This window comes from Solanum tuberosum, unplaced genomic scaffold (genome assembly GCF_000226075.1).
Source record: "Solanum tuberosum cultivar DM 1-3 516 R44 unplaced genomic scaffold, SolTub_3.0 scf00210, whole genome shotgun sequence".
Lineage (NCBI taxonomy): Eukaryota > Viridiplantae > Streptophyta > Magnoliopsida > Solanales > Solanaceae > Solanum > Solanum tuberosum.
In genome coordinates, this window is record NW_006239135.1 from 639749 (window position 1) to 665430 (window position 25682).

General features: G+C 31.7%; 3 protein-coding genes across 4 annotated transcripts; all 3 read right to left on the reverse strand.

The window, feature by feature from the left end:
• Nucleotides 1-700: 700 nt before the first annotated feature.
• On the reverse strand, nt 701-14331 carry LOC102583331 (uncharacterized). Its single transcript, XM_006355900.2, has 15 exons — nt 13961-14331; nt 13202-13264; nt 13008-13121; nt 11928-12147; nt 11517-11675; nt 11251-11399; nt 10948-11097; nt 9770-9979; nt 9631-9693; nt 9433-9546; nt 8582-8810; nt 8343-8501; nt 5599-5750; nt 5282-5445; nt 701-1021 (listed from the first exon to the last, which is right to left on the reverse strand). The coding sequence occupies exons 1-14, from the start codon at nt 14137-14139 to the stop codon at nt 5295-5297; spliced, it is 2112 nt and encodes a 703-aa protein (XP_006355962.2). The 5' UTR covers nt 14140-14331; the 3' UTR covers nt 701-1021; nt 5282-5294.
• A 496-nt stretch (nt 14332-14827) lies between these two features.
• Nucleotides 14828-19594, reverse strand: LOC102583649 (WAT1-related protein At3g28050-like). Of its 2 annotated transcripts, XM_006355901.2 has the most exons (7): nt 19355-19594; nt 18773-18835; nt 18098-18211; nt 17461-17677; nt 16996-17154; nt 16072-16223; nt 14828-15155 (listed from the first exon to the last, which is right to left on the reverse strand). In XM_006355901.2, exons 1-7 carry the CDS (start codon nt 19549-19551, stop codon nt 15020-15022), a joined length of 1038 nt encoding a protein of 345 aa, XP_006355963.1. In that variant the 5' UTR covers nt 19552-19594; the 3' UTR covers nt 14828-15019. The 2 variants fall into 2 exon arrangements, with proteins under 2 accessions (XP_006355963.1, XP_015168080.1); XM_015312594.1 differs by lacking the exon at nt 16996-17154.
• A 1030-nt stretch (nt 19595-20624) lies between these two features.
• Nucleotides 20625-24142, reverse strand: LOC102593825 (WAT1-related protein At5g40240-like). Its single transcript, XM_006355927.2, has 7 exons — nt 23960-24142; nt 23480-23545; nt 23239-23352; nt 22325-22565; nt 22083-22241; nt 20977-21128; nt 20625-20862 (listed from the first exon to the last, which is right to left on the reverse strand). Exons 1-7 carry the CDS (start codon nt 24136-24138, stop codon nt 20721-20723), a joined length of 1053 nt encoding a protein of 350 aa, XP_006355989.2. The 5' UTR covers nt 24139-24142; the 3' UTR covers nt 20625-20720.
• Nucleotides 24143-25682: the final 1540 nt, after the last annotated feature.

Consider the following 25682-nt stretch of genomic DNA (forward strand, 5'->3'; position numbering starts at 1 on the left):
GGGGTGGCGGCTTCTGTGGCGGACAAGCGAGATTGAGATGGTTTCAGGATGTGCAGAGAAGGTGTGCTGACACAGGTGCGAGAGACTAGTTGTAGAGGGTATGCTGAGGGGTAGAGATAGGCCGAAGAAGTACTGGACTGGGAGAGGTGATTAGATACGTTATGACACAACTTCATGTTACCGAAGACATGACTCTAGATAGGAAGGAGTGGATGTCGCGTATTAGGGTATAAGGATTGTAGCCGTAGTACTAGTCGTACCCTTATAGTTTTTGCCATTTATTGTGTTCTCGATTATCACATTATTTTCATATTTGTTAGTTTTCCTTTCTTGTAGACTTTGCAATGTGTTTTTTTTTATTAATGACTATGTTTTCTTCATTGTTTTCTTCTTTCTCTACTTGGGTTTGATTTACTTGAGCCGAGGGTCTTTTGAAAACAACCTCTCTATCTCTACGAGGTAGTGGTAAGGTTTGCGTACACTCTACCCTTTCCAAACCCCATTTAGAAGGATTTCACTGGGTATGTTGTTGTTGTATCATGTATGTATATAAAGCTGTATCTGGACCACATTTAAAAGATATAAACGTGCCTGAGCAAGCTAATAGAAGGGCCAGTTATACATTTGACCGATCAGCAGAAAATAATTACATTCACGAGCTAAATATACGACACATTATTTTGTACTATAATATATGTACATTATACACAAACTATTCAATATATATATACACATCAAATTTAAGAATCTTTACAAAGTATAGTATCACAATGCTGACCAGAATAATAATAGTATATATATATACACACTGATAAAATGAGTGACAAACCAAGTCATTAGAGACTTATTTTATATTTCATAGGCTTATGTGCTCTGCATTTACAACAATGTTGAGCACGTGTATGAATGTTTCAAACTATTTTATACAAACTTTAGTAAAGGAGGATCTCCATTTGGTTGTGGCTTCCATGTCTACAACTTCCACAATATGCATTGTCAACTTGCTTTGACTTCTTCCATTCTGCAGGCAGGCAAGAGCTAATAGTCAGTCCCACCGGCATCAAACAAAAAACAAAGTCTACGCAAAGAGATTTATTTTATAATGTGGTGTCCGTGCCAGCTTGGGCATGCCTCAGATAGTCCACCGAATACCTAGTACCTCCCACCAATGCAGTCATACAAATAGATATTTAGCGAGAATGAAAGACTTTTAATGGCAGGTTATGTTATGTTGTTAGAAATAAAATGACGCGAGGATAAGTCATGATCATACTTCCGTTGACATGAAAAAAGAGGATACAACCATCTAAAGTGCCTCCTCTAACACAGAGGCGTCAAGCATTTCACAATGAGTTATCTAAATTTACTTTTTATGCATAAAGAATGAGATATCTTATATATTTAGTCATGTATGACTTTGAAAAAACAATGCAATGTCAGGCCAGAGTTTAGTCACACGGGCATCAACCAAATAAGCATCGTCATGCATAGAGAGAACAAAAGACTTCTGTTGACATTTCAGGAGATGATATTATAAAGAAACATGTGAACAAGTCATGATCATACTTTCATTGACATGAAAAAAGGGTTACGGTCATTTAAAGTGCCTCCTCCTGCATAGAGGCGTTGAACATTTAAGTGAGTTATCTAATTTTCTATTTAGAGGCAACAAATAAGCTATCTTATATATTCAGACATGTTTGACTTTCTAACAATCGATGCTTCTTTGAGTGATATCAAAAGACAAGCTCTATCAATTCTATGAAAGAAACCTCTTGTCAGTTCTTCGCTTCAATTCAGATTATTAAAACATAAAGTCAAGGACAACTGCATTTTGAAAGATCAACTACATGTTACGTCAGTATATAGATTTAATTCATAATTGAAAATACTCAAATGTATATATCACAATATCACAAACAATGCCACCTTTTCCAAACACAGAAAAGAATAAATGTCTTCTTTGTCTCCATAGATAAAGAATTGGTGGTATCTATCATTCGTTTATTTATCAGAAGGAATATGCTTCTATTTTTCTTGTTCATCCCAAGTAATGTAAAGCATTATTCTTATATTAGCTTAATCATAAGTTTCATCAAGGTAAAAGATTTATGAGCCGCATATTCTTTCTGATTACTAATAGTCGTCCCTTTAAAACTGATTTAGTTCTGTTCCAAAATATATCATTCAGCTCTTCAGTAATTTGTGATTCATTTGGTAAAGCACAGCTAATTCAATTACTTGATGCTCCCCATCTACTAACAGAACATATCCTTGAAATAAAAGAAGATAAGGATGTGCCACACATAGATTGAAGAACAAAGGTTTGAAAAGATCAATTGTGCTCAGAAAAAATTCAAGGGTTTAATTAAAAAAGTACAATGTTTTCAATGAAATCATAAAGTAATTCCTTGGGATGGTTGGCACATTGGACACCACAGGTTATCTATACCAAGTCCAATTCTACACTGTGGGCCAAATGACCTTTTCTATTCAACTCATGTTTTGAAATCTTATCCTTATGACCTGTAGATTGTATAATACTTAAAATGAGCCGCCCACTTACACAATGGATTTGAAGTCAATAGAATTTGTATCTGGAAGTATTTACGCAGAAAAGTTCAACACGACTTAAAATGATGAGATTCAATTATGGTGGATGTCAGTTCTAACGGACTGGGTTTAGCTACCGCTTACATGCTACAAGCTGCCAAAACCAAAACAGAGCAATAGCGGATATACTAGGAAAATGCTTATATGACAAACAAAAATATTGGAATTTGTAACTGGACTAGAACTGTCTCCAGATTTAGATCATAAATTCTCATTTCCCGCCCCAGCCTGTTCAGTACCTAAACTATATCTGTCTTATCAAAATGGCCAACTACTAATCTACTTCTAATCCCCTCATTGATCTCTCTGACACCCCCAAAATGCCTATTGTCGTTTAAGCATTGCCTCCTCACTGTTTCATCCATGTAAGAATCTCATCTTTCCAATAAATGTTGTGTTAAGATCTCGTTGCTATCTTTTGAAATCAAGTCAAGACGTTACAAATGAAAAGTTACAACTTCCAATACCAGTTTCATATATTTCTTTTTTTAGAATTGAACAAAAAAAAAACGCAGAATGGTTATCATACTAATATTGACATGCCAAAAGGAGAGACATAATAGAAAGGATATATTCCTAGATAACACTTTGTTTTAGGATACAAACCCTAAATAAAATTCTACAATTTCTTAAGAAGATAGCAACATTTCTTCTGAGAAGGACTAACATGTTCCAGAAGAACATGTGATTCAAGGATGTCCATACATATGTGTCTATATGTTAAGATTGATGTATTTTGATGATTAACAAACACGATGTACTCTGAAGGAATTGTGTTAAGAACCAGGTCCTTAATGCTGATGAATAATTAGCTGAAAGATGTGATTGTGTTGCGATATTTTAGGGAAAATATCTGTGTATATCTCCATTATTATTCATGCAATATATTCTTAGATAATCACAAGATCTTTCCAAATTTTTTGAGCTCTAAAAGGATTCAGTGTATGACCGAATTGGAGCTATTTTTTTGTAAGACACGATTTGAGAATCCTTCTCTGATTTGATTTGATTTGATTTCCTTACTTGATAGAATCTTCGAACTAAGTAGCTTCTTTTTTCATGTGCTTACTAATGTGTATTATATTATTTTTTTATTACTTATTTATTTTGATGACCATCGTGTCCGGTTTTCGTGCACCTTGACTAATTCCATCGATACGTATCACCTCCCTCCAACAATAGGTATCAGGCAACTCTGTCCCCCAAGGCTAGAACATATGGAAGAATAAATTTATTGTATACTACATTGTCGGAAATCATTCATTCACACAAATTGAGAGATTGAGCAACAGTTTGTCTTTTAGAGCTTTCAAGCAATTTGTCGTTCTTGAAAGTACGAAGACTGATCATCTGAGAGTGAAGAACCAGGCCGAAGACTCTGGTCCTTGTGTGGCTACTTCAATTCATTGAGTCCAGTCCTGGGTTCACTTGTAATAAGAATTTGAGTTGTAACCATCTACTTATTTGGAAGTACTGTCAGGTTGCAGGTTGTTTTGTTATGTGAAACATATTTGTTGTTCAAGTCAGTGTGACTTGAGGCAAGTATAGCAGTCAGGTAACGGTTAATATCAAGGTTTAGAGTTAATTCTTAGATTGCAAGGGTTTGTAATCTGAATTTTCGGCTCACTTTGTTTAGTGGAGTCGGCTAACAGTCGTGGTTTTTGCATCTTTTAAGGCTGGTGTTTTTCTGTGTTAAAAATTCTGTGTTTTTACTATTACACACTTTACTGTTTTTGTGTTCTAAACTGAATTCTCAAAGGACCAGATTCTACAGTCGAGTTAGGCAAATATTAAGAGCGATGAAAATTTGGTACAACCTAATTCACCCCCCACCCCCCTTGAGTTGTCAAGGTGCACCTAAACTAACACTATATATTGGTTATTTACTGGAATCTTGGCGAGTAAGAGCTAAAAAGAGAATACATTCACCAAATATTCCACTGTTTGAGTATTTCTTATAGTTCATGTGGAGTATGCTCTATCAAGTATCAGAGCCTCCTCGGGATGTGAAGGTCTGTCTACAGATTTATACAAAGAAAACAGATGCAAAAGGAGCAATAGCCACAACTCCGGAAACCACACCCTGAACAGCCCAAACTTAATCATTTTCTCCATCTCCTATAGATTCATAAAGTTGCATGGACAAAAGAAACAACGGTCTTGGGATCGGTATAAGTTACAAAGACCTTGGAGATCTAGGCATACATTTTACCATCTTTCACAGTGAAGCACACTGTAGTAAGATACTTGCTCCAGTAACTTGAGATATGTTAGAGTGGGTCCGAATCCTACATTGGTTGGGGAATGGACTGGTGGTTTGTTTATATGGGCTTGGAAAATCCTCTCCCTCATACTAACTTTTGGGGTTGAGTTAGGCCTACATGGTATCAGAGACAGGTTCATCCCTAGAGACAAGTCCATCCCTGTTTGGGTTCCCATTCCACGCTTCAATTAAAGCTGGGAGTGAAGGAGGGTGTTAGAGTGGGTAGTAATCCCACATTTGTTGGGGAATGGACTGGTGGTTTGTTGGACAATCCTCCCCTTATGCACCAACTTTTGGGGTTTAGTTTGGCTCAGGTGCCATGATATATAGATACAACACATAAGATATGCAGAAATTGTATTCCCTACTGGCTTAAAAAAGTTAGCTGCTAAAAAGAAGACGTACCTATAATTTATGCTTAAATTTTTGTCTCTGCATCCTTTATTTCCAAGAGTGGGGACTTTGAATTGATATTTCTTGTGAGCTTGTCTTCATCCACCTTGTCTTCTTTTGTTTTTCCCCACATAACAGCGTAAAAGCCAACAACAATTATAATTGACCCCATCAAGCTGTACTCAACAAAGGTGATGATTAGGTACATGCAAACAGTACTTTACAACACTCATGAGAGAGAGAAAAGAGTTCATAATAGAAACATTTTTTCAATTTGGACTGCCGCCAATTGACAGATTTGTAAGATTGTAAATGAAATATAAACATACCTTCCAAGGTAGAAAATATCTCCTAAGAAGATTATACCCAATGCAGCAGCAATTACGATTCCAAGAGGATGGAACATAGCAACAAAGAGGGGTCCCTTTCTACGAATGCACCAAAACATCACACTGACTTGAAATGCTGAGCCAAATATTCCCTAAGGAAAGCAAAATACACGTCAAATGTTTGAGATATGCTGAAGAATGCAACTGATATACCCCTCAATGCTGAGCAAATATAAAAAAACACATTCAGTGTTCTCTATTGACATTTGACAATACTCAAAACATTATAGCTTCCTTATAATTACTGATAAGCCCAGACTTCTTCTTAGTAAAACAAAGAGATGTGTTTAGTTGTGAATTTGTTGTTAAATTATTCATAGATAATAATAAAAAAAAAATTTGATAATTTGTTGGTATAACTTGAACAATTTCCTTCTTCTATTACTCTTATGTATTTTGTTGACATTCTAATTTATTGTTTATTTGGGAAGTTTGTTAAGAAAAAATTTATAGTAAAATTTTACTCCAAAAGGTAAAATTTGATGGTTAGCTATTTTTCAGAGTGGTCTATGGATAGTCTGTCTTATTGGTGAAATCTGGCCTCTCAACATAAATGGGTAAGTAATTTAAAAATATTACAAACTTTTGACATGTCAACCAAATATATAGCGAAGTACCAAAATTATTCTTTCAAATGAGTGGTGGTTAGAGTTCCACAATCTTTCATTTTCTCTATCCTTCTAAAAGAATGAACCTCTGTATCAAATGGGTCCAAATAAGTCATGTTATCAAAATTAAACTGCAGATGCTAGATCAAATAGTTTCCAAAAAGAAAAAGATATTATTTTTGAGATAGACTCAAATGGAAAATGTGTCCCATAAATGGAATTCAAGGGATTATTGAAGAGCAATGCATGAACGTAATTCAAAATATCATTAGCAATCTGGTATAGGAAGTAAATGAACTATTTCAATATGTACTTGTCTCTTCGCTTTTGGTGCTACACCCATGACAACATGGGTGTGGGTGTGGGATCCGTATCGGATATGGTCAATCAATTTTGGGTACTTTGATCAAAATTGATTGAGAAATTCAAGACAAATACAATGATTTCTGACATCAAAACAAAAGATAGGGTGAAATCATAATTTAGGCATATGTTTTTTCATCCTTAAAAGATATTTGTATTAAAAATCCGCAACCAAAAGGTGTTTTAAAGATATATACAGGTCAATATCATTGTTGAATGTGCAATGAACTCAAGAAGTCTATCATGACCTTTATATCATTTAAAATAGTCATGTTACACCAAACAAACAGTAAGGAGATGCATATGTACGTAATAATAATTAGAGATGCAAACTTGCTCTCAATTATCCGTGCATTCCTCTCCTTCCAAACAATCCACCTTTACTTAGGCATTTTTTTTTCTATTTTTAGTTATTTGAATTATTTTTAGTTGAATCCCAGTACGGCTGTACCCGTATCCATACTTGGATCCATACCCCTTAAAATTTAAAACATGAAGGATCCGCGCCCATGGCGGATACCCACACCCTAGTTCGAGCAACTTAGATATACTTTCCCCCTTACATTTTATATTGTGGTGCTTAACTGGTAGGCTGTTTAAGAAAGAAAAAGAAAAACTTCTGGTACATACCAAAAACTATGTTGCTTGGACTCTTCATAAATGTCAACCGATGCATGTCGGGTTCTTCAAAAGGAGTGTATTTTTGGAGAATTTGACACGGGTGGGGCATCGAAAATGAAGAGCCCGCGCAATGTAGACCAAAAGTGCCCTTAGAACATGTGGTCTTAAACATATCATGATATTTCTATGGTTATGAACATATCATTGAGGATAAAATGAAATGTTTAAAGCTAAAAGAATTTTCAAATATAGAAAGATGTCATGCTTCTTGGAACAAACAAAAAAAAAGAAAGAATGTCAGATAAAGGAACAGTTACATAGAGAAAAAATATATTCCAACCACAGTCAAGATTATTGTCCAATGTAGATTGTCAATTGAAAGTTGTGCTTGTTCAGAAGGCACATTACATCAAGACATTTTCACAGTACAAGCAATTTGTTGGCAAAAGATTTAGGTCCCCCCCCTCTTTCACTTTTAAGAAGATTCATGAAGAAAGAAACTTTTCAAAAGTTAGAAGTATTTATTTACTTATTGATCACTTAGCCAATATCTTCTTCTCCTCCCTTTCCTATCATTACATGTTAACTGACTGTCCAACACATACTTCCCGACCTGAACACTCTTGGAACACCCACTAAAATCAGTACATATCAGCCTCATTATGGACCAGCTTATCCCTCTCTATCTTTATTTTGTTTCTAACCTTAAGAGATTCATGCTTTAGAACAAACTCCGTGCTCTAGTGTAGTACCTAACCTGATCCCACCTTTGCATAACACTCTAACTGAGATTAAGTAAGAGCAGAAACATAGAAAAGTACCGTACCTTAGTTTGCAATTGATAAAGTCTAGGTCTAAATTCTAATACGATCAAATTGAGCTAAGTTAAGATTAGGGGATTGGGTGGAGGAAAATGTACAATTAGCTAGAATTTACGTCTGATACCAAGCAGGTGGAGACCTAGAATCAGGTTAAGTAATTCCATACAGAGCCAGGAGCCTTACAAATACTTCGTCCATGTATATCTTAGCATGGTCACAAACTCACTATACGAGCAAACAGAATATAAATGCACACAATTTACCTACTTACTGAGTATAGAACAGCAAACAATCTCGTACCAGGTTGTAGCAACCAAGCATTTAAGTTCCTGTCCATAAACAGAGAGACAATTGCTGATATAATGGATGCAAAGAAGCAGTAAAAGAAGACCACAATCAGCTCAACTGGATATTTCTGAAGGACGGAAGCCTGTAAAAAGAAAAATATATCAGTTGTAGTGCTGATTCTCAACTAATAAAAGAGTCACTTTCAAGGAGTTATTCTCACACCTGTACAATTAAATATAACGAAGACACTACACAATCCACTACAAGATATAGTCCTCCAATTATCCAGTCAGTTTCCTGGAAATGAAGATAATTTTGAGGCTTCGAAGAGGAAGTCAACAAAATTTGTGGTCCCTTGTAAAGAGTGGCGGTGAATGCTCCGGCAATTGAGACGATGGTTCCAATGGATTTAATCAGAGTACTTGTACTTCGACAATCTAATTTTTCCATCCTAAAACAAAGCAAAACAAAAGTGTATGTGTTACTTTTCCAGTCTCTTGTGATCAAAGAGACCATCATTATATTCTTTCTTATCCTTCCATGGTTCCTGAATTTCCCGAGAATCTCCCCATTACATTTTTTTTGTTCATGCGTGCTCTATAATTGGATAGAAATGAAGAATTCAATTGAATTTGAAAACAATTATACTAACGATTGAAACCAAAGAAACTGTGAAGAAACAGTCACACTACTAACTGCAACATTTGTAACATCAAAAACATAACTACACCAAGTAGAAAAAAACATATTACGAACAACTCCAGTTCAGAGGGAATCTGTTTTATGATATGCCTGAAATCGAATAAACTCGCTTACTTAATACTCCCTATGTTCCAATTTATATGATAATCTTCTCTCTTTAGGCAGTTCCAAATAGAATGACACATTTTTATATTTGAAAACTATTTAACTTAGACTTCTCACTTTACCCTTAATGATATACTAGCTATAAGAATGTCACATTACATTTACGAGTACCAAGCTCTAGGACTAATTAGTCAATCTTTCATAAACTCCATTCTACTCTAAAATCAACTAGAGCAAAAGTGAGAAGAGGGGCAAAAAAAAAAAACCTGAAAATGACGGCAAGTATGAAAGTAAAACCTGGGATGAGGTTGAGCATTGCTGAGGCAAACGAAGCAGAAGTATAATTAATCCCAGTATACCCAGTTAGCTGAGCTGAACAACTACAAAAACACGAAAAACTACTGATTCAATAAACAGTAAAAAAATTCACAAATAATCCAATTGAAAATGAGAAAATCACATACCCAAGAACACCCAGCAAGAAAAACCAACAAATGAGTGAGAAATTGAGTGGCGGACGAGTTGACCTACACAATCAAATAAGTAAATCAATTAAAGATGGTAACTTTTTTGTGGGTTTTTCGAATTGAAGCGAAAGGGTACCTGTAGAAGAAGAGAGAAGGGAGGAGAATAAGGGCTGCAAGAGTGTTGGAGTAGAAAACGAAGGTGAAATTGGTCATTCCGGCGGACATGGCTTTTTTGCCTACTATCATTAAACCCACTTGTGCGAATTGGGTTGAAGCCATTCCTATATATGGCAAAGCTACCTTCATCTCCATCGCCATTTTTGAGTGTCTTGTTTCTGAACTTGCGCTTCACCTGTAGAAAAAATCAGTTTCAAAGTTTGTTAGGATACTGAGGCCCCAAATGATTGGTATCTCTTTTTTCATCTTTGACGCATCTCTCAGCAGTAACAAATATCAGATAATCCTGTGTTCGTGTCCAAATGATTGGTATCTCTTTTTCTTTTCTTTTTTTAAATGTTGTCCTATCTCTCACTAGTAATAGATATCAGATAATCTGTGTTCATGTTCATCAACATTAAGATAAATGGAAAGAATTGGTTAGTGACCACTATACCTGAAATCTCATGATTTACAACTATTTTATTGACCACTAGATCACAGCTTTTCGATGTTGATATCTCCTTGCATTTGCTATTTTCCTTCATTTATTTAGTAGTATGGTTTGAAACTTGAGAGATAATGGGTCAATTTCTTTATGTTTTTTAGCTTAAATATGAGGTTTTTATTTGCCATAAGATTTGAATTTATAACTCATCTCATCCACGCATCACATTTTGTGTTTTTTATCACAGGACCAAAGCCTTGGGTTGGTTTATAGTATAACTTTGAAAGAATGAACATGATTAAACCAAAATCTTTTTGCTACATTTGAGGTATGAAATCTTTTGTATAAAATTGCTCGTTTTATTCTTTAAATGAAATGATCTTTAATTTTTGTCCTTTAAGTAGGTTGGTCTATAATTTTTGCCCTTTAGGAATAAAATGTGTACTTTGTGGGACATAAGTTCTTTAGAAACTAAAGTTATGCCCGAACATCACCTATATATTATAACATGAAAATATAAACTTATGTTATACGAAAAATTATTTGTTACGACTTACGAGTGAATGAAGATTAAAAACCAGCACAAGATAGGAGCAAAATGAATATTCATAGAGATACAATGTAATTGTTCATAAACATTCCAACCCAAAAGAACTTTCAATAAGCCCACTAGCAAAGTGTTAGCCCTTAAAAAGATTTTGTCTCATATATTAACCTCAGGATCATCATCAATTTTGTCTTGTAAAAATGGCATCTTCTTGTTGTTTGATCCTAAGTTCTTCTCTTTCTTTTTCCATTCTTTACTTTGTCCCCATATCACTGAATAAAATCCAATCACAATGATGATTGATCCCACCAAACTACAAAAGAAAAAACAGAAAAAACGACTCAACAAATTATGTCACATCAATTACTGTATTTACTAATTCAAAATTCTGAATCCATGACTCGTCAAATATAACAAAACAAATATAAATAGAAAGTAAATGAAACCTTAAACATGTGTGATTTACCTTCCCACATGAATAATTTCACCCATAAATATGCTAGCAGCCATAGCAACAACAATGCCTAATGGATGAAACATGACAACAAAGAGAGGTCCTTTTTTCCTCACACACCATGCACCTATACTAACTTGGAATACATTTCCAAATAAACCCTGCATTATTTCAAGTATAACGCGTTATAAAAATCTTTAAAGATCAAATTCATCAAGTTTAAATCATGAATCTGCCTTTCAGATATATACTAAACTTATATATATCGACTTAGTTACCGAGTATATGATAGCCATTAATCTGCTGTGAGGGCTTAAACTCCAAGAATTCAAATCTCTTTCAACAATTAAAGAGAAAACAGCACATAATATTGTAACACAGCAGCTATAAAACAACATTAAAATCAGCTCTGCTGGATATTTCTTAAGGACAAATGCCTGCAAAACATGAAACAGAGGAAAACAGATCATGATTGATGAAAAATGATTTCCAATTTATGTGACACAGTTGGAATTTCGAGAATCAACCAAGTTTCTTTGACTGAAACAATGTAACAAATTGCGATTTTAGTACTTTTTACCTAATTTCCAAAAATATCATAATCAAAATTTAGAAGTTTGAATCTCGAAATTCCAACTATGTCACATCAATTGAGACAAAGACAGTAATTTGTTGACAATTGTAATTACCTGTGAAATGATAAAGAAAGAAGCAATTAGAGAGCAAATCATAGTGAGCAAACCTCCAATGGCCCAAGCAGAAGGGGTTGTTAATATTGTATTTAAAGGACTAATTCCAAAAACTTGAGGGCCTTTATATAAAGTTGCAACAAATGCACCTATTATTGATACCAAAGTCCCAATAGTTTTAGCCATTGTGCTCAAACTTTTGTACTCAAAAGTTTCCATCCTGATTAAATAAAAAATAAAAATAAAATTAGTGAACACAAAAGTTGAACATATATTTAGATACAAATTGAAAAGGTTACTCCCTTCTTTTCTTTTTAGTTGTCACGTTGTGTTTTTCGAAAGTTAATTTGATTGACTTTCCAAGCTATATCAAAGTATATTAAATTTTTTATTTTCAATAACGATATGAAAAGGATTATAAATTACAATTTTTTTTCATATCTATCACTATGATGAAAAAATACATGTTAAAATAGGAATAATACATAAAAATGTCTTTTAACTTAGCCTCGATGGGCATCTATGCACTCTAGCTTTGAATGTGCATAAGTAGACATTTAAGCTATCTAAAAGTAAAAACAAGTAGACACACACGTCCTATATGGCATAGCACACATAGGATGCCATGTAGGATGCAGAACTGCTACGTAGGACGCCACATAGGACGCGTCTATTTACTTGTTCAACTTTTGAATAGTGGCGGAGTTAGGATTTTTAATAAGGGGTTTCAAAATCTGAAGAACTAAACATGACACGAACTAACTGAAAAGGGTTCAACATCTACTATATATACATAAAAAATAATTTTAACCATGTATGAATAGTATATTTTCCGCCGAAGGTGGTTCGGATGAACCCCCTAACAGAAGGCTGGCTCCGCCCCTGCTTTTGAATAGTTTAAGTGTTTACTTGTGCGCACTCAAAGTTGAAGGGCATATATGTCAGTTGATGCCAAGTTAAAGGGCACATTTATGTTAGTCTAAATTCATATTTTCTGATTTTAAAAAAAGGAAACAGTAAGAAATAAAAAAGAACGGAATGAGTATTATATGTTAAAAGAAAGGTGATTTAAATTTAAACCTGAGAATGACTGCAAGAATGAAAGTGAATCCTGGAACTAGTTGCAATATTGCTGTGGAAAGTAATGGAGATGAATATTGAAGTCCAAGAAATCCAAGCACTTGCATCAAGAAACTATAAAATTGCACTGTTATTAGTCATTTTTTCTCTAAAATTGAATTGCTAAATAGAGCCACAAATTTACATTTACATACCCCATTATGCCAAGCAAGAAAAATCCATAGAGAAAAGTAGGCCAAAGAGGTGGAATAGCTGACCTGTATTTTCGGAAAAAAATATATACATAAAATATCTAGTTTTACAGAGAGACCACGAACTCACCTGCCACATATTTTGCATATGAATTCACTCATGTGCTCAAATGGTAAGCATGATTCACATCCAATTCTAAGATTGTGGATTCGAGTCATCAAAAAAATCAGAGTTTATATCACAAAAGGTCACTCAAGTATAAGAGTTTATCTAGCAGAGCCACTAAACTTTATTTTGTATCAATAAAATCACTCAACTTATGATTTTAGATTTTCTAAAATCACTCAACTAAATTTAGTGTGTATGAGTTTCAGTCACACACAATTGAAACACATATTAAAATTGGCTAAAATTTCATGCATGTGCGTCTGAATTATTTTGGTCAAGAAAATAATAATTTTATTTTTCAAATTTCAACATCCAAATCTACTCCAAATAAGCTCATAGTTGAAACATAAATTCCATATATCATGAAGAACACACTTCAATTCATAAATTTGTCAAAATAACAACAAACATATTTAAAATCATTTTAATTTTTTGAAGTTTTTTAAAATTATAAATTCAAATCTGAGACGATACGTTAAAAACATAAATTATATTTTTTTATTAACGTATACTTACAAATCAAATCAATTATAATCAGTGTTTCTTCCGTCACTCAAATCAAATCAAATCAAATCATTAATCAATTTACATACCTATGAAGGAAGAAGGAAAGTGGAATAAGAAGTAGAGTTGAAAAAGCACTTGAGTAAAAAGTATAAGTGAAACTAGTCATCCCAGTTGACATAGCCACTTTAGCTACCACAGCTAATCCAACTTGTGCTAATTGCTGAACTATCATGGCTATAAATGGAACCACTCCACTCATTTTCATCTCTTGATATATGATGAATTTCCTCGTGAAATACTCTGGATCGAAAAAATTTAATCAGCTCTAATAAATTTTCAATTCGAAACTTGTTCAAATTGATTCCTTTCGATTTTCATATCGAAAATATATTTACAAAGTTATTCTAAAAACCAATGAACAGGTTTGAATTTGCTTTAATGTGAATTCAAATTAATGAGGTTCCTAGAAGTAATCAAATTGTATGGGAAGGAACATATATCGATATGTCACAATATTTTAATTGTCTATTTCTAGTGTATATTTATATATTCTTGATTTGTCTTTTTGTCATTATTAATCGAAATTAACGATGGATCTACGTGATATTTCAAATTTAATTTTATTATGACTACTTTCTTTATTTTACTTATTTCATACGTACCAGCATGCGTGGTATTCCCTTATTTTATTGAACATAGTGGGTAGGTGGTGTTTATCACTTGCACCAATATATTCATTTAAAATTATTGAGTTTTTAAATTATACAGACGTCCAATTGAAATAACAATTGGTTAAATAATATTTTACAGTCTACTGATCATAGTTACGCAGTGTTCCTAGAAGTTGTCATTATGCTCAGTTATTTCACAAGGTTATGATATACTATTTTGTTCCATTTTAGTTGTGATGCTTTTTTTACACGTTTCTCGAGAAAATTTACTAAAAATGTAACTTGATTAAATTATTTGTATTTACTTATTTATATCGATTTAATACAATATAAATTAAAACACTATTTTTACAACAACATACAATTATTCCTTTTCTGAAAATGAATTGATTATGTATTTATGCTGGTGGAAGATAACATTATGTATCTTATAAAATTAATCGAGATGCACACGAGCGAACTCGAACACCGCATTTATGCCTCATTTTGCAGCAGAGGGACATTATTTTCAGCAAGTGTTTCTAAGTTGTTCCCCTCATAGTATTTTTCTTGAGTTTTTCCCCACATCACACCATAAAACCCAATCACTGTGGTCACTGATCCCACCAAACTGCAAGAAATGTCTATATTAGTGTACACATATCATGTCTTAATGTTATTTGACTGAATACAAAAAAATTTAAAATGATAAAAAAGTCCTAGAATATATATAGTGATGTTAAACTTTTTGCAGCTTTAATAGTATATTATTAAGGATTAATTTTTTAAAATTTTGAAAAGAGGGAGTAATAAATTAAAATTAATGTCAAAAGTTACAGAATTCATGTATTAGTACAGCTGGTCCATATTATTTAGTCTTTTAACGTGTTTGTACACCTTTTAAAAAAGATATCCAAAAGTTTTAATTATAAAAATATTATATTTGCCTGAATCAAAAATAACATTTACCTCTATTAAACTTTTCACTTAATTAAACTTTATTAATTAGAGCAGTAAAAAGGAATTTGAAAAAACATAATAAATATTTCTTGTTTTTTCTAAAAAAAATATTAAAATATTTTAAAACAAATTTATTTTGTCAAAACGATGCATATTTAGGATTAAAAGAGAGAAGTATTGAAAACACTTCTGAACTTGGCATGAATAGTTAGTTTAGTCTCCAAACTATTGACAGCCTTAAAAACACCCATCTACTTGACTAGTTGATCTTAAATACACCCCGATCTGCCACATGGAATGACAAGTGGTCTGAAACTCTTGTAGGAGCGTGAGACTTTTAATAAAAAGCCGCAAGAAGTGTTGAAAACAACCCCAAACTTGGCGAGAATTTAGGGGTGTATTTCACCCATTTGGCAAGATCGGGAGTTTACTTATTTAAGTTCAATTAGTCAAGTAGAGGGATTTTTTTAATACTGTCAATAATTTAGATATGAAACTAATAATTCGCACCAAGTTTAAAGATATTTTCAATACTTTTCTCAAATTAAAAAGATTATTTATGATAATTAATAAGTAACAATACATACCTTCCTAAGTAGAAAACATCTCTAAAGCAAAAGGTACCAATGAGAAGAGCAAAAACAATGGCAAATGGTTTGAACATGGAAACAAAGAGAGGATCTGTCTTCTTGAGGCACCATGTTGTCATGCAACTCCTGAATGCTATACCAACTATACCCTGAATGAACAAATTATAATGTAAGTTAATTGTCTTAAATAAGTACAATGGATACTTTTGTCTATTGATATACCCTTCCTCTTCTTAGTGAAGGTCAAACATCAGACATTTTTATCTGAAGTTTGATATGACTTGCCAAGATCAACTTCAGATATTCTTTTATTGAAGTTCTGAACTTGATAAGGCCAAACTTTGGACATTTTTGCTTGAACTTGTGGTCTTGGCAAGACTTCAGATATATACTATGGCTTGTCAAGATTAACTTCATATATTATTGACTGAAATTGTAGACTTGACAAGGCCCGACTTTGGATATAGTTTTTATTGAAATTGTAACCTTGCTAAGACTTCAGATATGTAATGGCTTGCCAGCCAACTTCAGACATATTTCATTGATGTTTTGACCTTGACAAGGCCTAACTTCGAGCAATCTTTTACAAAAGTTATGGCCTTGACAAGACCAACTTCAGACTTTCTTTTTCTGAAATTGATTGCCTTGTTTGTTTTCTTGTAATTTTTATAATTATCCCCAATAATTTGTTTTAACATATCAAATAACAAAAAATTAAAAATATTTTGACAATTTTTCTCATAAATCAATACATGTACTTCAAATCAACCCAATTATTAGATGAATTGATTTAATATAAGTGAGTCATTAACACGTCCAATCATAAATAACATAGACAAGTTATATTTTCGTGAACTAATTTTACTATCTTATAGATTAGAGTTAGAAATAAAAGGAATGTGAGTTTGTTGTTAGTATTACCGAATAGAGAATAGCAATGAGACGAATATCTGGATATATCATCCAAGCATTTGGATTTCTCTCCACCAAAAGGGATATCAATGCAGATATGATGGTCACAAAGAAGCTATACAAACACACTATAATCATCTCTTCTTGGTATATCTTAAGAATTGAAGCCTAAAAAAACCAAAAATAAATTAATAAATAATCGTAGTCAATTAATCACACATACCCAAAAGTCATCGAAAGTCATTTTCTGATGTTTCATTGACAGAAAATACATTTTCAAAAATAAAGAGTTACTTTTGTCATACCAAACACATTCAAGTGTTTAGGCACTAATTGAGTATGTGAGTGTGTTTGGCACCATGTTCAATATTTTTCGAAAAATGACTTTAAAAAAAATCAGTGATCAAAAGTCATTTTCTGGTGTTTCGTTTGTAGAAAACACATTTTTAGAAGTACCAAACAATCAAATCTGACCTGAATAATGTACCATAGTGAAGCAGACATAGACTCACAAGCAAGTATAACTCCTCCAAGAATCCAATTTTGTTGAGATGAGAAAGTAGAAGTCAAGTGTTGGTTAATGATTGGAGGGCCCTTATAAAATGTCAAAACAAATGCACCTCCAATTAAAACAAAAGTGCCAAAGACTTTGGCATAGCTACTCCAACTTTTCCAATTGATCACTTCCATCCTATCAAGGGGCAATCAACATATCTAAATCACTTACTCGCATCAAATATTTATAATGAAACTTTACTATGATTTAAAATTATAAAATTAAAATAGAGAGAGTAACAATATAATTTAACATGAAAGTGAAAGATCATTTCCTCAAATGGTTGATTGGTTTTGTTTAATCCTTTATAAATTTACTTCTAATTTGATGTCATTTTTATAAAAAATCTTCATTCACATATAAAAAAAATATGAAAATAACAACACACAAAAAAATCTGAAAAAGATCATTTTTTTCCATTCAACATGATGAATGAAGAGATCATTTCCTATACATAAAATTTTTATTTATCACATTTGTTAGAAAAAAATAACTAAAAAGACAAGGAATTACTAAATTTGACAAAGCCAAGAGAATATATAAATATATAGGTACCTGAAAGTAATGGCAAGGATGAAAGTAAATCCTGGAATAAGATTGAGCATTGCTGTGGCAAGTGTTGGAGAGCTATAACTTATACCAACATAATCACATATTTGCCCAAAATACCTAAGTAAACACATCAAACAAGAATTCTTCCATAAGAAAATTAATTCCTCTGTCCTAATTTATGTATTGTATAGTTTGACTCATCACGTAATCTAACATAGAATTTTAAAACTTGTAATCTGAAATAAGTCATGAATATTTATGTTACTATAAATTATTTTATTAAGGATAAAATGAGCGTTCTAAAGTTAAACTGTAGCAGAAGTGTATTCTTCTTTTTGGGATTGATGATTAAAAAAGAAAATAAGTCGTATAAAAGCAGTACAAAAATTTGAACTTAAATAGAGTTCTTTGATGTGTCAGTAAAGAAACTCTTACTAACAAGGGCTTTAGTGAAATAGTAAGTACTCCTTCATCTTTTAACTAGAGGTCTCGATTTCGAGTTCCTCTGGGTATGAAGTCGTCTTTGTTAGAAAACACTTTACCCCTCAATGTGAGATTTTTCGGCCCGAATCCAAATTTAATCAAGACTCTAATATAAAATATGAAGCACCGAATGGAAAACTGGAAAAAAAAAAACTTTGGTACTAATTTAATAATATAAAATAGAGTACTAATTACCCGATTAAAGCAAGCAACAAGATTCTCCAAAACACCGAGAAGGTCAATGGACGGCGCCGTGATCTACAAATTAACAGGAGTAAAATAATAAATTTATTATATTAATCATTATTATTTTTAATAGATGTATTAAATGAAAATTTGACAATTAAATAAAAACAAAGGAAATATTTTTATTGTTAAATATTCTCTTAATATGTACTATAAATAATTTATCAACAACTTAATAAGATACCTTTTTAAAATTCAAAATTCTAACTCACCTTTTAAGTAAAATGAAGATAAGACGATAAATTATCATCAGTATTTACAACTACTTCTGATTTATATACATTACTAAAAGATTGAATTCCAAACGATTAGATCAAACCTCGACAAGAAGGGGCCGAAGACTTGATAGGTATAGTGACTTAGATTCCATGAAGTATCGTCAGACTTACCACTAGTTGTGTAGGAACACTTAACAAAGATACCTTTTACTCCAAACACCAATTGATAGATCAAGAATTCAAGTAATTTCATGAAATAAATAAGGAAACACATCAATTGAGAAGAGTAATGAGATGAAAGAAGAAGAAGAACCTTGTTATAAAGATGAAGATGGAAGGAGGGAAAAGGATGAGAGTAGCAATAGCATTTGAGTAGACAACAATAATGAAGCTGCTAAGTCCTTTAGACATGGCTATTTTGCTAATTATCATACTTATAACTATGGCTATTATTGCAAAAATCATTCCTACACTAGGCATCAACATCTCCTTCCATGATGATCCTTTCATTTTTCTTAATTTGTTGGAGATGATTTAGCAAGATTTTTTTCCCTTTTTTTTTTCCCTTTTTGTGTATTCTTTTATAATCAAGATATATATTGCTTTAATTAATTATTTTAGCCCCACATTGATAGAACCTTTTTTATTTATTTATTGTCAAGTTGAAGTTTGACTATTGGAAATACTAATTGTTTGACAAGTAATTTTAAGTGAAATACTAATGTTTTTCACAAAAAATAAAACTATCAAGTGAAATTTATATTAGAAACAGTTAGAGTGGTATTATATCTCTACTTTCCCTTATCTCATGTAGTTAGAATTCTATATATACCCATGTATATGTTATGTAAAAGCAAATTGATCAATAATATACATCAGTTCATATAGTTTTATATGGTATCAGAGTTAAGTTCATCCCCGTTTGGGCTTCCGATCCACGTTCCAGTTGGACTTAGGTGTGAAGGAAGTGTTAGAGTGGGTAAAAATCTCATATTGATTGAAAAATGGACTGGTGGTCTCTTTATATGAACTTGAGCAATCCTCCCCTCATAAATTAGTTTTTTAAGGTTGAGTTAGGTCTAAGATCCATCTTTATAGAAACAACTACTTATATTTATTTTTTCCAATTTCCACTTCAAGTACTATTTTTCTTCATTTTAATCAAATATTATTCAAGGAGTTGGATAAAACTATATAATAGAGGGACAAAAATAAAAGAAAATATTATTGGTGGGACAGTTGAGTATTTTATATATTCATTGCACCATAAAATAAATTAATATAATTAAATAAGGTTGTTGACTTTAAGGCCTTAATCATTGACGAGGAAGAAAATTATTGAACTAAATGTGTCAAAAATGATTGTTTTTTTTATATGATATATTTATATAAAGAACGAGAAAGGAAACAAGATTCAGTCGGTGCTTAATTAAGAATTTTTTTTTAATATGTTATATTTATATAGTGTATGTATCAAAAATTATTGTTTTTCCTAATTTGATATTAGCACATATACTCATATAATATCTCATTCATTGTAACTATAAACAATAATAACATATCCAATTACTGTAATCATTTAAATAAAATTGAAGAGAATGATATGTACGCATTCACTTATCAGTTATCCTATTCCTTAAAAATAAAAATAAATACGATTTAAAAGAAAAACAAAACACTCATGCATTATTATCACTTTGCCTATGTAGTAAAGATACTCTTGTAGAATCCTTGCTTATGTCTTTAACACACATTTCCTCTTCAGCTTTTCCCCACATCACACAATAGAAACCCAAAGCTATGATCATTCCACCAATTATACTGCAAAAAAATCAAAAAAAATCATAGAGAAATTAGCCATTAACTTATAATTAATTAAAGATTAAAAGAAAGAATCTTGAAATTATTAATGGAGTAATTAATTTAATTACTAACTTTCCAACATGAAGAACATCACCAAGAAAAATGACCCCCATTATGACTGCAGCTATCATTCCAAGTGGCTTTATCATTACAACAAAAACAGGTCCTTTCTTCTTCAATGCCCAAATAAAAACTAGACTTCTAAGGACAATCATCAAAATTGCCTGCAAATAAAAGGAAAAAAACGTAAGAAACTTACCTAAATCCCACTAGTTAGGAGGTAATTAATATTTAGATATACTCTAGTTTGCAATATTATGTATCTTATCAGATTTTGGTGCGTCCAGATACATGTATCTCGAGAATCAAGATACATGAGATCAAAATTAGATGTAATTTGTTCTAGATACATTATATCCAAGTAGATTCACATGTATCTGGAATACATAACAAATCTCACTCGCTTCCCTCACCTCTCTCCCATCTCGCTCGCCTCTCTCCCTATTTTAGTGCATCTGGTAGCAAAATTATATGTATCTAAGTGTATATTTCTTAATATATGGTATGAAATTCTTAATTAGTGGTAAGATATGTAACATTTTGAAAGTATAGGTAATAATAATACTACCTTCGTCCAATCCTATTTTCATGTTGCGCTTTTCAAAAGTTAACTTGATTAATTTTCAAAGTTAAATTAGATTACATTAATTCAATATTTTAAACAAAAAACTTAGATATTCAAAAACTATACGAAAAGTACTATAAATTGCAATTTATTGCATATCAATATGATGAAAAAAATACCTCGTAAAATGTTAGTCAAAATTTTTATAGTTTGACTCTAAAAAAGGAAACCATGACAATTAAAAGTGGACGGAGAAAGTAATAATAGTGTATATATGGTAATGAAGTATGTCTAATTAATAGAAAGAAAAAAAAGAAGTATGTCTAATTATAGTTTTTCCAAAAAAGTATGCTTAGTGGTTAACTGTGTCAGCTTTTACCTTGCTGACAAGAGTTCGATTCCTTACCTTGTAATTCCCTCTATCATTTCCTTTTTCCCAACCCTGATGTTATTTTAACACTCGATATTTATATATCTATGTTAAATTAACTATATTAATAAATATCAAACACGAATAAATTAAAATTCTTTCGATATATTATTGTATACTTACAGCATAACAAACAGTAATCAACTCCAAATCTGGCTTAAGTCTCCAAGAACTCAAATTTTGTTCAGCAATTAATCCAACCACACCTGAAATAATTGTTACTAAGCCACAAGTAACAGTAGTCACCACAAATTCTTCTGGATAATCATTTATAGTCCATGCCTGATCATACGATAAATAATATAATTTCAGCGCGAATACTTTTATTAACTTAATTATATTTTCAACGAATACTATATATATACCTGGACTATGTACAAGATTGCAAGTAGCAAATTAGCAGTAGCAAGGAGAAATCCTCCAAGGATCCAATTTGATTTTGTACTGATGTGAAGTTGATGAAAATTATTGGAGGGTGTAATTGATTGATTTGAAAATATTGGAGGGCCTCTATAAAAAGTCATAAGCAGTGCCCCAAGTATTAATATTGTTGTCCCAATAAACTTTGCCAGACTGCTTTTCAACCTTAATCCCAACTTTTCCATCCTGTCATAAAGTCAAAGCAATATTTGACAAATATATCGTCATAAAAGAATATATACAAAAAGAATACGTTAGAGAATTTTCCTTTTTAATTACTTGCATTGACAAATATATATATATATATATATATATATTGTTCAAACATGAAAATAACTTGATTTTAGGGTAACTTACCGAAATTTTATTAGTTGATGAGCTAATTATTTAGATATACGTTAATTTGCAATATTACGAATTTTATCAATTTTTTGTGTGTACAGATATGTTCAGATACATATATCTCAATCAAGATACACGAGTCAAAATTATGTGTAACTTGTTCTAGATACACTATATCTAAGTGGATTTGCATGTATCTATGTTACATAGACAAATCTCACTCATCTCTCTTGCCTCCCTCCCATCTCGCTAACCACTCTCTTATCCTGCTCACATAATTGGTATTTCAGATACATGTGAATCACACTAGATACATATGTTTGGTGTCCTAGATACATGTATCTGGATACATAGACAAATTTTGCTCGCCTACCTCCTGTTTAATTTTTGCTAGTCTCTATCCCTATTTCAGTGTATATGGTAGCAAAAAATATGTATCTATCTAGCTTGAAATCTCGTATGAATTGAAAAAGAAAATCAAATTAATAAAATTATGCTAATAATATGTGTAACTTACCCTGCAATTACAGCAATTAGGAAAGTAAAAGCTGGAACAACATCTGTCATTGCTGAGGCCAAAATTGGATTGCTATACCCTATCCCAAAGCACAACAATATTTGTACAGAGCAGCTTTTTATTTGTGTCACAAAAAAGAAAAATAAAAACAATATTAAAGCCATAATTAAAGTCATAATAACCAACAACAACATGAACAAAAGAAATTTAAAAAAAAATAATCAATTTCATGATCAAGTACCTGAGGAAGGCAAGAAGAATCATCCTAGAGAATATAGAAAAATTGAGCTTTCTGCAAGGCCTCATTCTGTTGGACAAAAATGGCATTAGAATAAAGAAATCAAAATAAATTCAGAAGCGAAGTCAGAATTTTAAATTTATATTGATTTTCTGGATTCTAATCTTGTTTAAGTAATTGAATTCTAAAAGAACATATCAATGAATTAAGACAAATACATCATTTGAATAAAAAACTACTGAATTCGATTATGTAGACATTATTCTGATCTTCAAATATTTTCAAATTTTCAAAAATTGATCAGTAGAACTTCCCCTCTCGAAACTTAAATATTTTTTTTAAAAAAAAAAAATGCATGTCCAAACACAACTTGAAATTTAAATTTCAAAATCAAAACTCGATTTTTCAAATTTCAGGTTTCAACTTCAAAATCTATCGCAATCAAATCAAATCATAATAGATTGTGGAGAAACTTATAATTACCTATGATAGATGAAGGTAGAAGGTACAAGAAAGAACAAGGCCAAGGCATTGGCATAGAAAATGAAGACAAAATTGCTCATTCCTCTAGTAGTAGCTGCTTTATTGAGTGTGTTTAAACCAACTTCTATGCATTCTAATATAATCAACATTGTTATTATCACCACCCTTGAGCTCCACATTTTTTCCTCAACTAAAAAAACTTGTACAAAATGATTAATTACTTGGAAAGACACCCAATATATATAGCTTCTAAGAGAATCATATTGTGTGAATCTAACCTCCCACCTACCCCACAATACAGGGGCAATTTTGTCCAAAATTTGTGTTTACATAATAATAAAATATTTAGTGGAATCTCACAAATCATATTCAACTTTGCGCGCCTCAAGGGAAATATTTTGTATGTATATTAAAAATATCTAAATATTTAATTGTAACAGAATTTTAAGATTAGATCAATTTACGAATACTTATTAATTTCAAATTCTAGATCAGATCTGTAATACTGATGCTCTACCACTCAATAGAACACACTTGTGAAAATTTAAGTTTGAACTATTGAGTTATTTTTTAAAATAAAATATGCACATTGCCTATCTCATATTTTTATTTGATGATATTTAATTAGATGATATGGAGTTTACGGAAGAAAAAAAAATTGACGCATTTTAAAAGTAATCGTAAAATTATCATATTAAATTAACATGTAAGAACATTTTATTAAAATAAAACTAAAAATATAAAGTTAAAAGAGTTTTTGAATATATATAGTATGATAATTGTCGTATGTATGCAGTGACGGAGCCACATGTATTTGAGGAGTATCAATTGATATTTTTTCATCGGAAAATTTTGTTGAGTATGTGTACGTAGCTAGGTAAAAATATTATATATATATATATATTAGCTTCTTCGTGAATTTATTTTATTTTAATTATTTTTAGTGAAAATTATGACTCCGTCGATGACCCTGTTGTTGTTCTTTCTAAAAAAAATGGGAATACAAAAAAGAAATTGAAGCAGGAGATTACAAGATGAGAAACTGAAACTTCATTAACAAAAATCAAAATTCAAATACTTAATCAATTGAGTTACTAAAATTCTCTCGTATATATATATATAATTCTATATGACTGTATCTGATACCATATCCCACTAAATAAAAGACCGGGATAAAATTCGATATCATTGTTTGCCTTTTGCCCTATCAAAAGTTATTTAAATCATCCTCATTATTTTTTAAAAAATAATATAAGCCCTTCCTAATACCACGCACTAAACGGGATTTAATGTCACATCGAAGAATTAGTCTTTTTGTTTATTCTAATTAAAAAAAAAGAAAATTGTATATAATAGAAAATTATTAATTCAAATTAAATGCTATAAATATAGTTTGATTTAATTGTACTCCATAGTAAACTGTTGTTATTTCACATCTCTCTTGGTGAATCTCGCTCGCCACTCTCGTTCTCTCCCTCGCCTCTCCCGCTTTTTATACAAACGCAAATGTATAAAATGTGTTTGTGTTTGTATAAAGCGAGAGAAAATTGTATATATACATATATTTCCGTTCCCCTCTCTCCCCTCTCCCAGATCTCGCTCGCCAGTCTCTCCCTCACCTCTCTCGCTTATACAAACAGAAATGTATAAATTGTGTTTCTGTTTGTATAAAGCGAGAGAAAATTATATATACACATGCAAATACATATATCTTCGTCCTAAA

Coding starts and splice junctions, on each gene's coding strand:
- LOC102583331 (XM_006355900.2), bottom strand. CDS start 14,139: ATGAAAATGAGTGGAGTGGTTCCATTTATAGCCATGATAGTTCAGCAA. Junction 13,265..13,960: donor CTTTCCTTCTTCCTTCATAG/GTATGTAAATTG, acceptor CCGAAAATACAG/GTCAGCTATTCCACCTCTTT. Junction 9,980..10,947: donor GATGATGATCCTGAGGTTAA/TATATGAGACAA, acceptor CTACAGGTGAAG/CGCAAGTTCAGAAACAAGAC.
- LOC102583649 (XM_006355901.2), bottom strand. CDS start 19,551: ATGAAAGGATCATCATGGAAGGAGATGTTGATGCCTAGTGTAGGAATG. Junction 17,678..18,097: donor ATCCTTGCCATTACTTTCAG/GTACCTATATAT, acceptor GCCCCTTGATAG/GATGGAAGTGATCAATTGGA. Junction 15,156..16,071: donor GATGTTTTCTACTTAGGAAG/GTATGTATTGTT, acceptor CATTTCTTGCAG/TTTGGTGGGATCAGTGACCA.
- LOC102593825 (XM_006355927.2), bottom strand. CDS start 24,138: ATGTGGAGCTCAAGGGTGGTGATAATAACAATGTTGATTATATTAGAA. Junction 22,242..22,324: donor CAATCTTGTACATAGTCCAG/GTATATATATAG, acceptor TCGTATGATCAG/GCATGGACTATAAATGATTA. Junction 20,863..20,976: donor GATGTTCTTCATGTTGGAAA/GTTAGTAATTAA, acceptor ATTTTTTTGCAG/TATAATTGGTGGAATGATCA.